The sequence below is a fragment of the Leopardus geoffroyi genome, chromosome B3 (assembly GCF_018350155.1).
Source record: "Leopardus geoffroyi isolate Oge1 chromosome B3, O.geoffroyi_Oge1_pat1.0, whole genome shotgun sequence".
Classification (NCBI taxonomy): domain Eukaryota; kingdom Metazoa; phylum Chordata; class Mammalia; order Carnivora; family Felidae; genus Leopardus; species Leopardus geoffroyi.
In genome coordinates, this window is record NC_059337.1 from 108815861 (window position 1) to 108828548 (window position 12688).

At 40.0% G+C, this 12688-nt stretch overlaps 1 protein-coding gene across 8 annotated transcripts in view; it reads left to right on the forward strand.

Annotated features, from left to right (window-relative positions):
* SYT16 (synaptotagmin 16) overlaps positions 1-12688 on the forward strand; it is a 260098-nt gene that overhangs the window by 217343 nt on the left and 30067 nt on the right. For 7 of the 8 annotated variants that reach the window (XM_045451183.1, XM_045451184.1, XM_045451177.1 and 4 more), the window contains 2 exons: positions 1831-2043; positions 7618-7874. In XM_045451183.1, the coding sequence (XP_045307139.1) occupies positions 1831-2043; positions 7618-7874 (470 nt within the window). The remainder of the gene's footprint in view (positions 1-1830; positions 2044-7617; positions 7875-12688) is intronic. The other variant, XM_045451185.1, reaches the window with a different exon arrangement.

Here is a 12688-nt window from a genome sequence, read left to right on the forward strand (position 1 = left end):
AAATGTAGCCTTTAGAGACAGGCTACCTTGATTCAAATCTCCATTCTACCCCTTATTGGAAGTATTATTGTCAGCCGTTGTAGACATCTCTATCTCAGTTTTCTCACTTGGAAAAAGAGAACAATAATGGTGTTTCATGTATATTCTGTGAGCTAATATGTGTAAGGACTTAGGACAGTTCCTGGCACATAAAAAACAAACAAATAAGTGTTTGTTATTACTACATATCTTCTTAACAAACTCAGAAATATCAATTCTTAAATAAGAGAATAAATGTTTTGATCAGGCTGGTACTTAAAGTATTTTCTCTCACTTACAAAATGGCTTTATAATTTCTTCTTAGCTTCTGAATCAGATGGAATCTTCAGGACCCATCTGTGAATTAACAACCATACCCTTCCCCAGAATTACTATATGACTTTGGATTGGAGGAGCAAATCTCTAAGAAATAATTCCTGTTATTTATTGTTTCCAATTTACTTTCAGCAAATATTTACAGAGTAGCCTCCCATGTGCCTGGCATAGAGATAGGGTCTTGAGGGATACATAGGTGGGTGGTCTGCTGTGCCCCTTACTCTCCTGATGTGTGCAGGCTAGGTGGAATGGTTGGAAATTAAATAGGTAAATCTGTCACAAAGGTGGACGGAGCACTGATAGGGCAGGACTGAGCTCATGGAAGAAGCCGTGAACCTTATTTAAGGGATCAGTGAAGGGCTTTCTGGAAGAAGTGATGTCTATGGCAAGTCCTGATGATGAGCTAGATTCTTGACTAGTCTAGAGGGCTAGAGGAAACTAGTCCAGGCACAGGGAACCCTGGGTGAGTGTGTGGGGGGCGGGGGGGGGGGGGGAAGAGGTGCTCAGGCTTGGAGAAAGCATTACATCTTCATCAGTTTATTCAATATTTAACAAGTGTTTGTTAAGCACTTACTATGCAACAGACATTGTTTTACATAATGAAGAGACATCAGGTAACAAAACAGGTGATGTCTTTATTTTCATGAAAGTCATGGGGGAGAAGAGAGAAATAAAGAGAATTGCTTAAGGTGGAGCAATGGGGAAGAGTTTAGTGGAGCTGACACCTCAGTGGTGAGAGGAGAAGAACCAGCCAGGTAAATACCAGGGCAGGAGAGTTCCAGGTAGAAGGAACATCAAAGGCAAATAACTCAAAGGGAAGAACTATCTTCGCTTATTGTAGAAGCTGAAAGGACCAGTGGGCTGATATGGACAAAGTGGTATAAATAATTCAAAGGGTATTTGAGTTGGGTCATTGGTGCTGAGAAAGGCATCGGAACACAATAATATAAGCTAGTTTTGTTTTGTTTCATTTAAATTACATATACTACTATGGGTGTCTCTTCAAAACTAGGATACTTTTGGAAGATCTCAGTTGCAAGTAGGTCTGTTCTGGAGTGGGGCTTGGCTCTTTGTGTTTTAATAATAGAAATGAGGCTAAGAGCATATTTTCTGTCCTCATTGACTAGAATGAATGTAAGTCAAATGTCCTGTTCCCAGTTATAAGCACGTCAGCAACACAAGAAATCAGCAGGGCCTCCCTGCTCAACAAGAGGTCTTATTATGTCAATTAGGGGCGTCCCAATGTTTCCTCCCGGGTTCTAGTCATATATTTCTACTTGCCCTCGTAAGCTTTCTTTTCCTGATTTATTCCTTTGGGCTCAAATTTGTGTTTCAATAAATGCTCTAAAATCTTTCTGCCTGGTGTGGGCTTGCTTTATCCAGACTCCTCATCCATGTTCTTCTGTTTCTCCAAATTATCTATCTCTGTATTATTGTGGGCCCCCCATGAAACTCATGGCTCTTGTTTGCTCCCAGTTAACAGCTTTGGAGATGATGAAGAGCCATGTACATCTTCTGACAGTGACGAGGAGGTGATCAAACAATTTGAGATTTCCGTGTCCCGGTCCCAGAGTTTTCGTTCAGAAGCATCTAAGAAAGGCACACAGGTGGGATTGGAGCAGAAATCAAAATTCAGCCACCTGCTCTCTACCCATGAAGAGGATAACACAGAAGTGTCTGCCTGTGAAGGTATTTGCATGAAACCCTTCCTTTATCTAGAGCAGGGATGGACAATCATAAGAACAGCTTTGAGTCACTTGATTACTACACTTGTATCTGAGGCTCCAGAGAGGAAAAGAAAAGGGGGCGAGACCCAGAGGCTGAAACAGAGTAGAGGGGGTCTTACCAACCTCACAGAGGGGGTGTCATGCAGGGAACTGGGAGGAATGAATAAGAAGTACCAAAATCCTTACCCCTGATTTGTGGGACCCCTTCCTTCCTTTTAGGTTATCATTTTGTATATTTTGAACACTGATGGCTAGAATTAGAATGGTATTTATGAAGCTTTATAAAATCTTGTTCTCTTCTGATAAATACAAATATTTCACCTACCTGTTTGCTGACATTGAGATCCTGTCATTTTTCTCTCATTTGGAATCCTAGAGTCTATTTTCCATATATGTATATGACCTCAGAAAAATTTTTGGAAACTTTCTTTTAGTAGTCGATGTTCTTAAAACAATATGTGTGTTTTATCTTTCAAATAAATATATGTTTTACAATAATATCAAATAGCCTTTTTCAATGTACATACCTTGTACATTTGTCCTCATTTTCTGTAGTTTCTACCCTCCCCCACCCCCCCCCGCCCCCCATCCTACCCCTCTGTTTCCATCCTCTGCCACATGAGAATTGCTTGCTGGGCTAGAGCAAAGTGTTCTGACATTCTCTGATGTCTTCAGACTAAGTACCTTCCACAAAGGGGAGGGAATAATACTCTGAAGTAGATCAGCACAGCCTGTGAATTGTTACACTAGGTAGACCTTGTTAAGAGTCCTCCTCCTTTCCCCCCACGTACACAAAATAACCTGGAGAAATAACGGTGCATTATTTCTTAGTGCTTTTCTAGTGAAGGTCAGGGATCTCTCTGAGTCCTTTATGCCTGGAACCCTGAATAGGCATAGGCTATTGAAACAGGGAAAGGTCTATGAATTGTAGTTGGTAAAAAGCTAGAGAAAAAGAACATTGTCCACTTTAGTGACCCAGTCTAAATGACCTGAGTTCTCTAATCTTTTCCTTCTTTCCTTTGGACATGTGATTAGTCAAACCAATGGAGGCATAGTTGCAGGTCTTCCATATTTTTCCACACTTAGCAATAGAAAGAGAAAAACGAGAGCCTGGGATTGAGAGAAGGTAACAGAGAAGAAATTTCTGACTTGACAAGGTGGATAAGGCTGGCCAAAAAAAGAACAGCAACAAAGAATATACAGAAAAGACCTTATTCTTCAGCAGAAATATAACAATTTGCTATCCATCATGTAATTTTACTTACCGATATGAGCCGCATAACATATTTTATTGCTATTCCTTTTAGCCCAAGGTAAGAGAAAAAATAAATGAGTGATGTAACCAAAGCATAGTAGCGGTAGCTACTGCCCTCCGTCATTTCCTTACTCCCTCTCTTGTTTTCTCTTTTGCTGGTGTTACATCACAGCCTTCCCCTCTTCCACCAGGAGGGCAAATGTTAGCTAATGAAAGTTAATAGCAGTTGATTCCCTGGGAGCAGCGTGTTGCATTCAAAAGCTAATGGCCCCATTTCCCAGAAGCCCAAATGTCTAGTTTCTGATTTATACAAATGGCTCCTTTTCTGAGAGTTCTGACAACCATTCCAAACTTACCCTTTCTGGAATTAGCAATAACCTCAATTATAACTGGGGATTCTGAAATTTTTGACAGATAGTGACAGAAAAGATAAAATTACTTTCGCTATTGGAGGGAGGGAAAAGAACACCGCATTGGATAATGCAGTAAATTATTTGTAGATTTTGAAGAAAATCAGGATTTTCATAGGAAGGGATAACTGCATGCTAAATTTTAGGTTATCAAATGCCATGGAAATGTTAATGTAATTTTTATTGCATAATGTTTTTTTCTGTGTCACTTCTTTTTGTTCATCTTTAGATCAGTGAATTATTTTCCAGCAAGAAAGAATAAGGAAGAGATTAAGCATTCATCCCAGAGAAGATTTGTGGGTTTCTTGTCTGTTCTGCATCTACTTAGCTTTTTTTTACTCTACCTTTTTTGTTTAAAAAAATTTTTTTTAATGTTCATTTATTTTTGAGAGAGAGACAGAGTGAGCAGAGGAGGGGCAGAGAGAGAAGGAGACACAGAATCCAAAGCACACTCCAGGCTCTGAGCTGTCAGCACAGAGCCCAGTGCAGGGCTCGCGGGGTTTGAACCCACAAACCGTGAGAACATGACCTGAGCTGAAGTTGGAGGCTTAACAGACTGAGCCACCCAGATGTCCCTTTCACTCTACCTTAAACATGATTTTCTAAAATAAAATTTAATTGTAGACAATTCTTACACTTTAAAAATATGTTCAAAATGTTCAACCAGTGAAAGTAAAGGTTTCATGTTTCAAGTGAGGTTCTTTATTCTAGATGGAATAGTGAGGTTATTAGAACCAAGAAAATGCTATCTTCATGTTCCTGGCAGGTTCTCTCTTGTCTCACTTATCTGACTTAGTGTGGTACATTGATTGACACTGTCTCCCCAGTAACGTCAAAGAGGGTTTACGTGAAGTGATCCACCTCGGATCTGAGATATATATATATATATATATATATATATATCTCAAGGTGATATTGGGATGCCTGGCTGGTTTAATCAGAGCATGCAGCTCTTGATCTCGGGGTCATGAGTTCAAGCCCCACATGGGGGATAGAGTTTATATAAGAATAATTTTTTAAGGTGATATCAGGGTGATATATATATCAAGAGATTTATTGCAAAGAATTGGCCTATGCTATTACTGAAGCTGGCTAGAGAAATATAGAGCTCTGAAATCCACAGGTAAAATTTCTCTGTGTCCAGAGAGGCCTCAGTTCTCCTCTTAAGGCTTATGTAGGATAATCTCCATTACTTAAAGTCAACTGCTTAAGGGCTTTAGTCACATCTATAAAATACTTCCATAGTATCACCTCAATTAATGTTTGATTAATTAATTGAAGCCTATAGCTTGGCCAAGTTGACACATAAAACTGACCATCATCGTAGATGGTGAGAAAAAGTATTTGTATGTGTGTGGGTGGTGGTGGGAGGGAAGGGTTTGGGAGTATAAAATAAAGTAACTGGATAATAGGGTTATGCCATGGCGAGGTGGGATATGGATTAAAAAGTGCAAAAAACTTTTCTGCTAAAATAAATATGGTTTATGTGACATAATTATGGCCTATAATTTCTAGGAAGCTAGGACACATTTCTCTGACAACAGGCAATTACTTTCCTGTATGTGTTTAAGGTGACATGATCTTCCTTAACTTACGGGATGGGAAGATGGCTTTATGTGATGGTGAATCCTCTTTCTTTCTCCTTCTCCTTGTGACTTGTACCCTAGCTTTGCTTTTCTAGTTCAGTCCTTGCTTGTCTGTCAAAGAAAATGGTTTGTTACATTAATATGGTTCTTATGTTTTTTGGTTATGAATAGCTTTTCAAGGTTTAATGTAGCTTTTGAAAATTCCCTTATTACTGATCTAGGTATTATCACTGTAGGAGTTAAAGTCATGAGACAGCTTTATAGGGGTAATTTCTTGGCAAAGTTAGACTTTGTGCTGAAATCCTGCTGGGTGCTACACACGTTGATGGATGACCCACTGTTTAATAGGACATTTTAGTGTTCATGTATATGAGGAATGGATGTGCTAATTAGAGCCTTAGAAGAAAATTCTGCTTTATGTTGTAGGGTTTTGCATATGGAGTATCTCTCGTTCTGTCATTTTCTGTGGTCTTTTTAAAGTGTGTTTGCCAAATAACTGAGTGTGTGAATGTAAAAATGTTATGGTGTCCTATGAAAGTGTTTCCAAGGGGACTGCACTGAATTATTAAGAATAACAAGGCAGATAGGGGAACTTCTCAGTGGATTGCCATGGTGTTGCAAAATCCCAAGTCAGGAGTCTGAAGTTGGGCTCTGAGTACCAAGACCACCTAAAGATGTTTTTGTATAGTCTGCATAGGGTGATAATATAATTTTAAGTTTGCATGTTTACTGCAGGTGAGTCATAAACTGTCTGGTAAACTACTGTCACCACTATTCCATATTGCTGCACACCTGGATGCTTCAATTATTTGTTACCTGCCTAGCCTGGAAAGTTGTTTGAGGGTTTAGTGAAACCCACTGGTGGATAAAGACTAGAACGTATCTGTATGTGGCTTAGTACCTTCAAGGAGCTTATATTCTCACTGAGGCTTTAAGACCAACAGCAGAAACGATTGCTACCACACAACGTGTAAATGAGAGCTGAATTTATCATCTCTACTTTGTCATCCCACTCACTCATCCCATCTCTATCTCTAATTTTCTCTTATCCTGGGATTGTGGCTTCTGGAGGAGATTGGAGACCAAAGAGAGAATACGTCATTGAGAGGAAAGTCAGGGTGAAAACTATTGCTTTGGAAGACTCTGCCAGTTTTTCCTTACTGTCCGAGGGTAACCTAGACTTTAAAGAAGAGGAAGGGGATGCACAGATGATGCAGGGCTGAAAGAGAAAACAGAATAACACCAAGGTCAGGGGAAAACACTGAGTCCAAGGAGTCAGGGAAGATTCAGGAGTTATTGGACTTTGGATGGAAAGGAAAGATGAGAGGAGAGGGGGTTTGGGGACCATCGTGAAAAGAAATACACAACTTGTGTTTTCATGAGCCCATGGGGCCACAGGTGACAGCAAGGTGGGAGGCAATAGAAAATTGGGGTTTATAGGGTTGGAAGAGGCTAGTTTGGGTCAGACAAACAAGCAAGGCTAATATTTATCGAAAACCTAGTGGCTGCCAGGTGGATATTATTTCATGTGCCCACATGACTCTGTGATGGCTCTTATCATTTTATGGATAAGAAAACAAAAGTTCGGACAGTCCAAATATTGTGTAAATTCTTAACACAGAGCTAGGTTTTAAACACAGATCATCTGAATCCAAGTCCAGTGTTCCATGGATCAAGTCAAGAATTTTTTACTTGAGAGAACCACTGAAGCCTTTCAAGGAGAGGGTAAGATGGTGAATGTGAAACAGAGAAAGAAGAATCCTAGAGTCAGGAGACAGTATGATCTCCATAGTAGATTGTTGTTCTCGCTTTCTAGATCCATCCCCAAAGTCTTGTGTTCATTAGTTCAGACAAAATGCCAATGTGTTTTTTTTTAATATAAGCACACATCCTTTATATTCATATTGTTAGAAAGTATTAAACCTTTGTATATTCCATGTAATGAACTAATGGTCTTTTTGGTTATCTAGACCAAGTTTATCCACTCTGTGGATGGAATTATATTTCTGTAGGTGTTATTTGATGGGGTTTGTTTTTGAGATTTTTTTTTACTTAGAGAGAGAGAGAAAGAGAGAGAATCTTAAGCAGGCTCCACACCCAGCATTGAGCCTGACATGGGGCTTGATCTCACGACCTTGAAATCATGAACTGAGCCTGGTGACTGAGCCACCCAGTGCCTCTGTTTTTGAGATCTTGATTTGTGTTGTTGCTACTGCTCAACTTCTCTAGGTAAAAAGGTGTAAAATAATAATACATTTGAAATAGTCTCCTTATTGCATATTTAGGTTTGGATGGAGCCAGCCAACCAAACTATTCTGAGACTCTGTCTTATGGTGAAGATGATCCCATCTCTGCCCACTCACAGTCCCCATGTGAGGTGGGAAACACCAGGCACCAGGGTGCATCTCCCCAAGAGACCAGTGTGCCTCGCAACCTTAGTCGCCAGTCCACAGAAGGCAGCTTGGAATTGGAGACAGCTTTTAATAACCGGGGATTTGAAGACTCCTATGCTACTGACAGCAGCTCCATGTGGAGTCCAGAGGCAAGTTATTTGTTTTCCATTCTTTCTTTGCTTGAGTATTGGGTGCTCTCTAGTGAGTTCTTGCTTTCCTCTTCCTGCTCATGTCTTAAGAAAAAAATTTCTCTAGAAAGGAAGCAATGCCTTGAAAAACAAAGACCTAAAGAGCCTTTATTTATAAGAAATAAAATTTTTTCAGGTGACTAAGTCACAGCTCCTATGTATACCAATAAAAGAATCATAAATAAATTTCTATCAAAGTGGGGGAAAAAAAGAAGAGTGGCAGAATGGACCCAGCAGCAATCAGGCTTCTTGTTTATATAAAAGATTTTTTAGTTCTTTAGAGAAGACTGGTTTATTTCCTTCATGGTTTCAATTAAGTGGAGTTGATTTTTATTTACCCCAATCTTGAGTTATAATTATTTGAATATGAGAATTACTTGAAAATTAAACTAAAATACAGTGGCCCTCCAAATGAAATGATGCAAAATATGATGAATATCTTGCAGTATAAGTATGTTTGTTAGATTTGCATTGAATTCAAGATCTAGGAGATGGCATTAGTTTGTGATGACCCTCTGGCCATTGACTTTGCTTTTTGGAATAAACCTCTGATAAAAGATGCTCCTTCTAAATTTATTTTTTAATTAAAACTTACTCCAGAATATTCCTAACCACCCAGAAGTATGATTGGAGGTGATTATTACAGACACTACCATTTATTGAGCAATTACTATGTGCCAGGCACTGTGATAAAGATTTTACAAACATTATCATATAGGCATTTATAGTTATTCTTTATTAGCTAGATGTCTTTTATTATGATTCTATAACATTAGGAGATATTAAATAATAATGTCTACTGCCTACTTTGAAATTAATTTTGATGAAATATGTAATATATGTATATAAAATATTCATATAATTTGTGGGGCAAGAGGAAGGAGAAAAGTGAATGGATTTTGTTAACATCGGTCTGCTTGAGAAAATAACCAGGTGGAAGCTCTTAGAAGGACCTGGACTGTCATACACACCAGATGCTCATCAAGGAGAAGGAAAAAAATCACAGAAAATAATGTTCCAAAGTCTTATAGTTGATGCACTGGGGTGTATAGAGAGAGCATAAGGAGGTGTGTGTGTGTGTGTGTGTGTGTGTGTGTGTGTGTGTATGTGTGTGTATGTGTGCGCCCACATGTTGGTGTCATGGCTGAGGATGAGAAACAGTAATGCAGATACATGGTTTGTGGCTTGTCAAGGGCAGTCCTACATATAGAGACACCCAAAGCTATTAACCTTGTAAGTTTTGGAAAAAAATGTATGCTTCCCAGTTGATTTGCTGCTGACAAGTCCTATCAAATCCCACACAATAACATTGAATGTTTAAAAATATTCTTTTTGGATTCTCACACAAAAACAAAACAGAAACCGTTTACCTGCCTATTGATACTCTGTCCTCTTGATAATTGCTCCCTCAGGCTTGGAATTGCCAGGTAACCTCCCATCTGCCTGACTCACAGAGCTGTAATAGAAGACTTGGTGTTGAGAGCACTAAATGTTCTCAGACTCCAAAAATACCCAGACATCTCTGTGTGCTCCATTCAACCTCCTATCTATTTTGAGACAAAAACTGTAATTTGGTGCTCCTACAGTAGAACCTCAGATGCGGCTCGGAGGCAGTTCCTGTAACTGCCTGCTTTGCAGGCTTAGCTTGCCTTTTAAGAATTGATTTATTTGCCTCTTAACTGTATTAAGAACCCAGTCTTCCCCTGTGTATCTGGCATCGGGAACATATTGCAGGTCTGTTTACTTTGGGCCACACAGATGACATCAACACTATCTTACTAAAACTCAAAGGCTTTCAATTTGATAGAAAATCTTTAAACCTACGAGGGTTTTGACAACGTGGCACAAGTATTCCCATCTTAGAGAAAAATCAGGATCTTAGAGCTAAAGGAATCATTTCTTTTGCCTTAGAAGGAAACCAGTCATACAGTGTGACTACCCTTTAGGCTGATGGATTTTTGAGCACCGCTCTTCTCTGCTGGAAAAGGCCGTCAACTTTTTCCTGCAGACCCAAGGCTTGGCAGGGAAGACAATGGACGGGTGGCTGGTGATTTTGAGCACACAGGGAGGCAGGTGTCCCACTTTTCATCTCTGCTTTCTACTGATTAACTGGTTGGCCTTGAGAAGTTAATTAAAATCTGCCAAATGGGGATAAAAATGAAGAGATTTTTACCTTGCAGGAAGGTCAGATGGATTAGTGGTATTAACAGTACCCGCATGAGGAGAGCCTTTAGTTGCCTGGTGATAGGTAAAGTGTGTTGAAATAATTAATTGCTATAAAAATACCAGCCTTCACAAATCTTTGTTTCAGATCAACCCAGGAAGGGGCCACAGAGCCCAGTTTCCCTGTGCCACAGCTCAGATCGTCCCCGTCCAGAGCCTGGCTAGGGCCTACAGCTCTGTTTTATGCAGGGTTCTTAGGAGAGTTGTTTCAGACACCTTCAAAGGGCTTAGCACAGACCTGCAGGTGGAGTGAGCATTTGTCTGAATAGATAGCCCGATGGATAAGTGGAGAGATAAGTCACTGACTAGAATATTTTTACCTTGGCATTGAAGTTGCTGACAACTTCTGCTAACTATTATGAAGAGCAGGGACCTAAAAGGATGTGAAATTCAAAGTAGAATGTGTTTCCATCTCTCCTTTTACTCCTGCCTCACCCCACACACTTACTACAAATATAAATAGCTGTGGTGAGAGGCTTGGGGAGGGGGGGTAGAAGGGAGTCATCATGGTTCAGTCTAAGGTTTGGGATTTTGAGCATTAATACTGGTAAATCCTGCATAGCCTTGGTAGGGCATATGATGTTGGGAGCAGTGAGTGAGTTATTTAGTCTTTCTAAGCCTTAAGTTTCCTCCCCCCACAAAATGAAGATATTAAAATTCCTACCTTGCTAGGTTAATGTGAATATTTTAAAAGATAACATTTCTTAGGTAGATTCCCAAAAAGCAGAGCCTGTTTTGTCAGGATGTACAATCCCTGAGAACAAGAGTGAGGGACAAGGGGGGGAATGAAGCAGGGTAGAAGGGAGAGCCAGTATAAGAATGTGTAATCAAGTTGGCCACCACTAAGTGTGGCTCATGGCTTGATCTTGTGGGACTGCAAGAAGCTGTGCTAACTCATCTCAGGACATCTGTCCAAGGGGACACAAGTTTATTGCCTGGGGCATTAACCTCCACGACACTCTGGACTTTATATACATGAATGCCATGCAGCATTCTGTAACATTCCAATCCTTGACATCAATAGAGGCCTGTGGTGGGAGTTGAGAGTTGCATTGCCTGGACAAGCGGTAGGACTTTGTTGGGCTGTGCCAGGCTGAAGCTACTTAGAGCCCAACAGTCTGTGCCTGCTGGAAAGCTGCAACAAAAGGTGAGGCCGAGAAGGTCTGAAGTGCCTGAAAGTGGGCTTTTGCAGACCATAAAGTGTTTAGTATGGTACCTGGCACAAGAGACAGCTTAGTAGATGTTAGCCCTGATTACTTCTGATCCAGCAAGCAATATAGAGATGATCAAGAGGAGGCTAAAATAGATGGGAGTTTTAACAGAAGACTGTGACTTGATTTCTGAGTTAGCCTAACTCCTTGGAGACTTGCTTCTAATATTAAATCTACACTAGTCAGTTGTATTCAGAAGTCTCTATAGCAACCACTTTTATCACTTGAAACTAAGTACCTCTGAATAGAAGCACTCTCACATGAATGCATGCTGAGGAAAGAATATAAGGAGCTTCCCTTATTTTGCAAAAGCCTACATTTTCTTGGTAGACGAATGTGCATTTTAAAAGAGAAGACATTTATTCCATGTCTCCTGTTTGTCAAGTCCTTTAATTTTTGCAACAATCCTGTAATTGGTTTCATCCCCCATTTTACTGTTGAAGAAAGCCACAAGTGGAAAGATTAAATACCTTGTCCAATGTCATAGAGTAAGTGGTAGACCTGGGTCACCTAAAGATGTCTCATTCCAGTGAACTGTGCACTTTCACCTCGACTCTGTGGGGAAGTTTTGATGATGAATGCACGTTTTTGAGGTGCTTTATCATATATTTTAAAATAGTCTTTAGATTATCGAAGTCTGGTGTTCAGTCACATAAATAAGAATGGGTTCTGATTTATAATAAGAATCAGGCCAAAGTTTAGTTATGAGTAAGTATCATGCCTTCATAGAAAAAAATCAAATTATGTTGACATTCTTTATAGTTTGTTGGAGACTACTTCATTATAATCAGCTCAGTTCAGTGTTCTCAGTGAGGTCATCAGATCTGACTGGCTATGGGTGAATTGTTGCCGAAGGGTGATATTGTATAATGAGGGGGGCCATGTTTGAAAATAGGTATCATCAGTCCATTGATGGGAATAGGTACTTATGGAGTCTGGTCTGAGCCAGGTGTTTTTCCATCTCTCTTAAAATATCGCTGTAACACTCCATCAAATAGGCATCTTAATGCTCATTTTTCAGCTAAAGCACAGAGAGGGTGGCCTATTTGGCCAGGGTCAAAAAGCCAGTCCATGGTAGAGTTATGATTTCAACCCGAGTTCTATCTCCACATCTGGTATTGCTGTTTGCTAAGTGGCTGCTGAGGATGCCCTCCTAAACCCTCAGTACTCAGAGTATGGTTTGAGGCCAGTGGTGACATCCTTGTGACCTGAGAAATGCAGAGCCTCAGGCCCCACCCCAGTCCTACAGAATCAGAAACTCTGAGTGACTCAAGTCCACACAAACGTTTGAGAAGCTCTACCCTAGGCATTTTCTCCCATGTAGCTGGAAAATCTACTGAA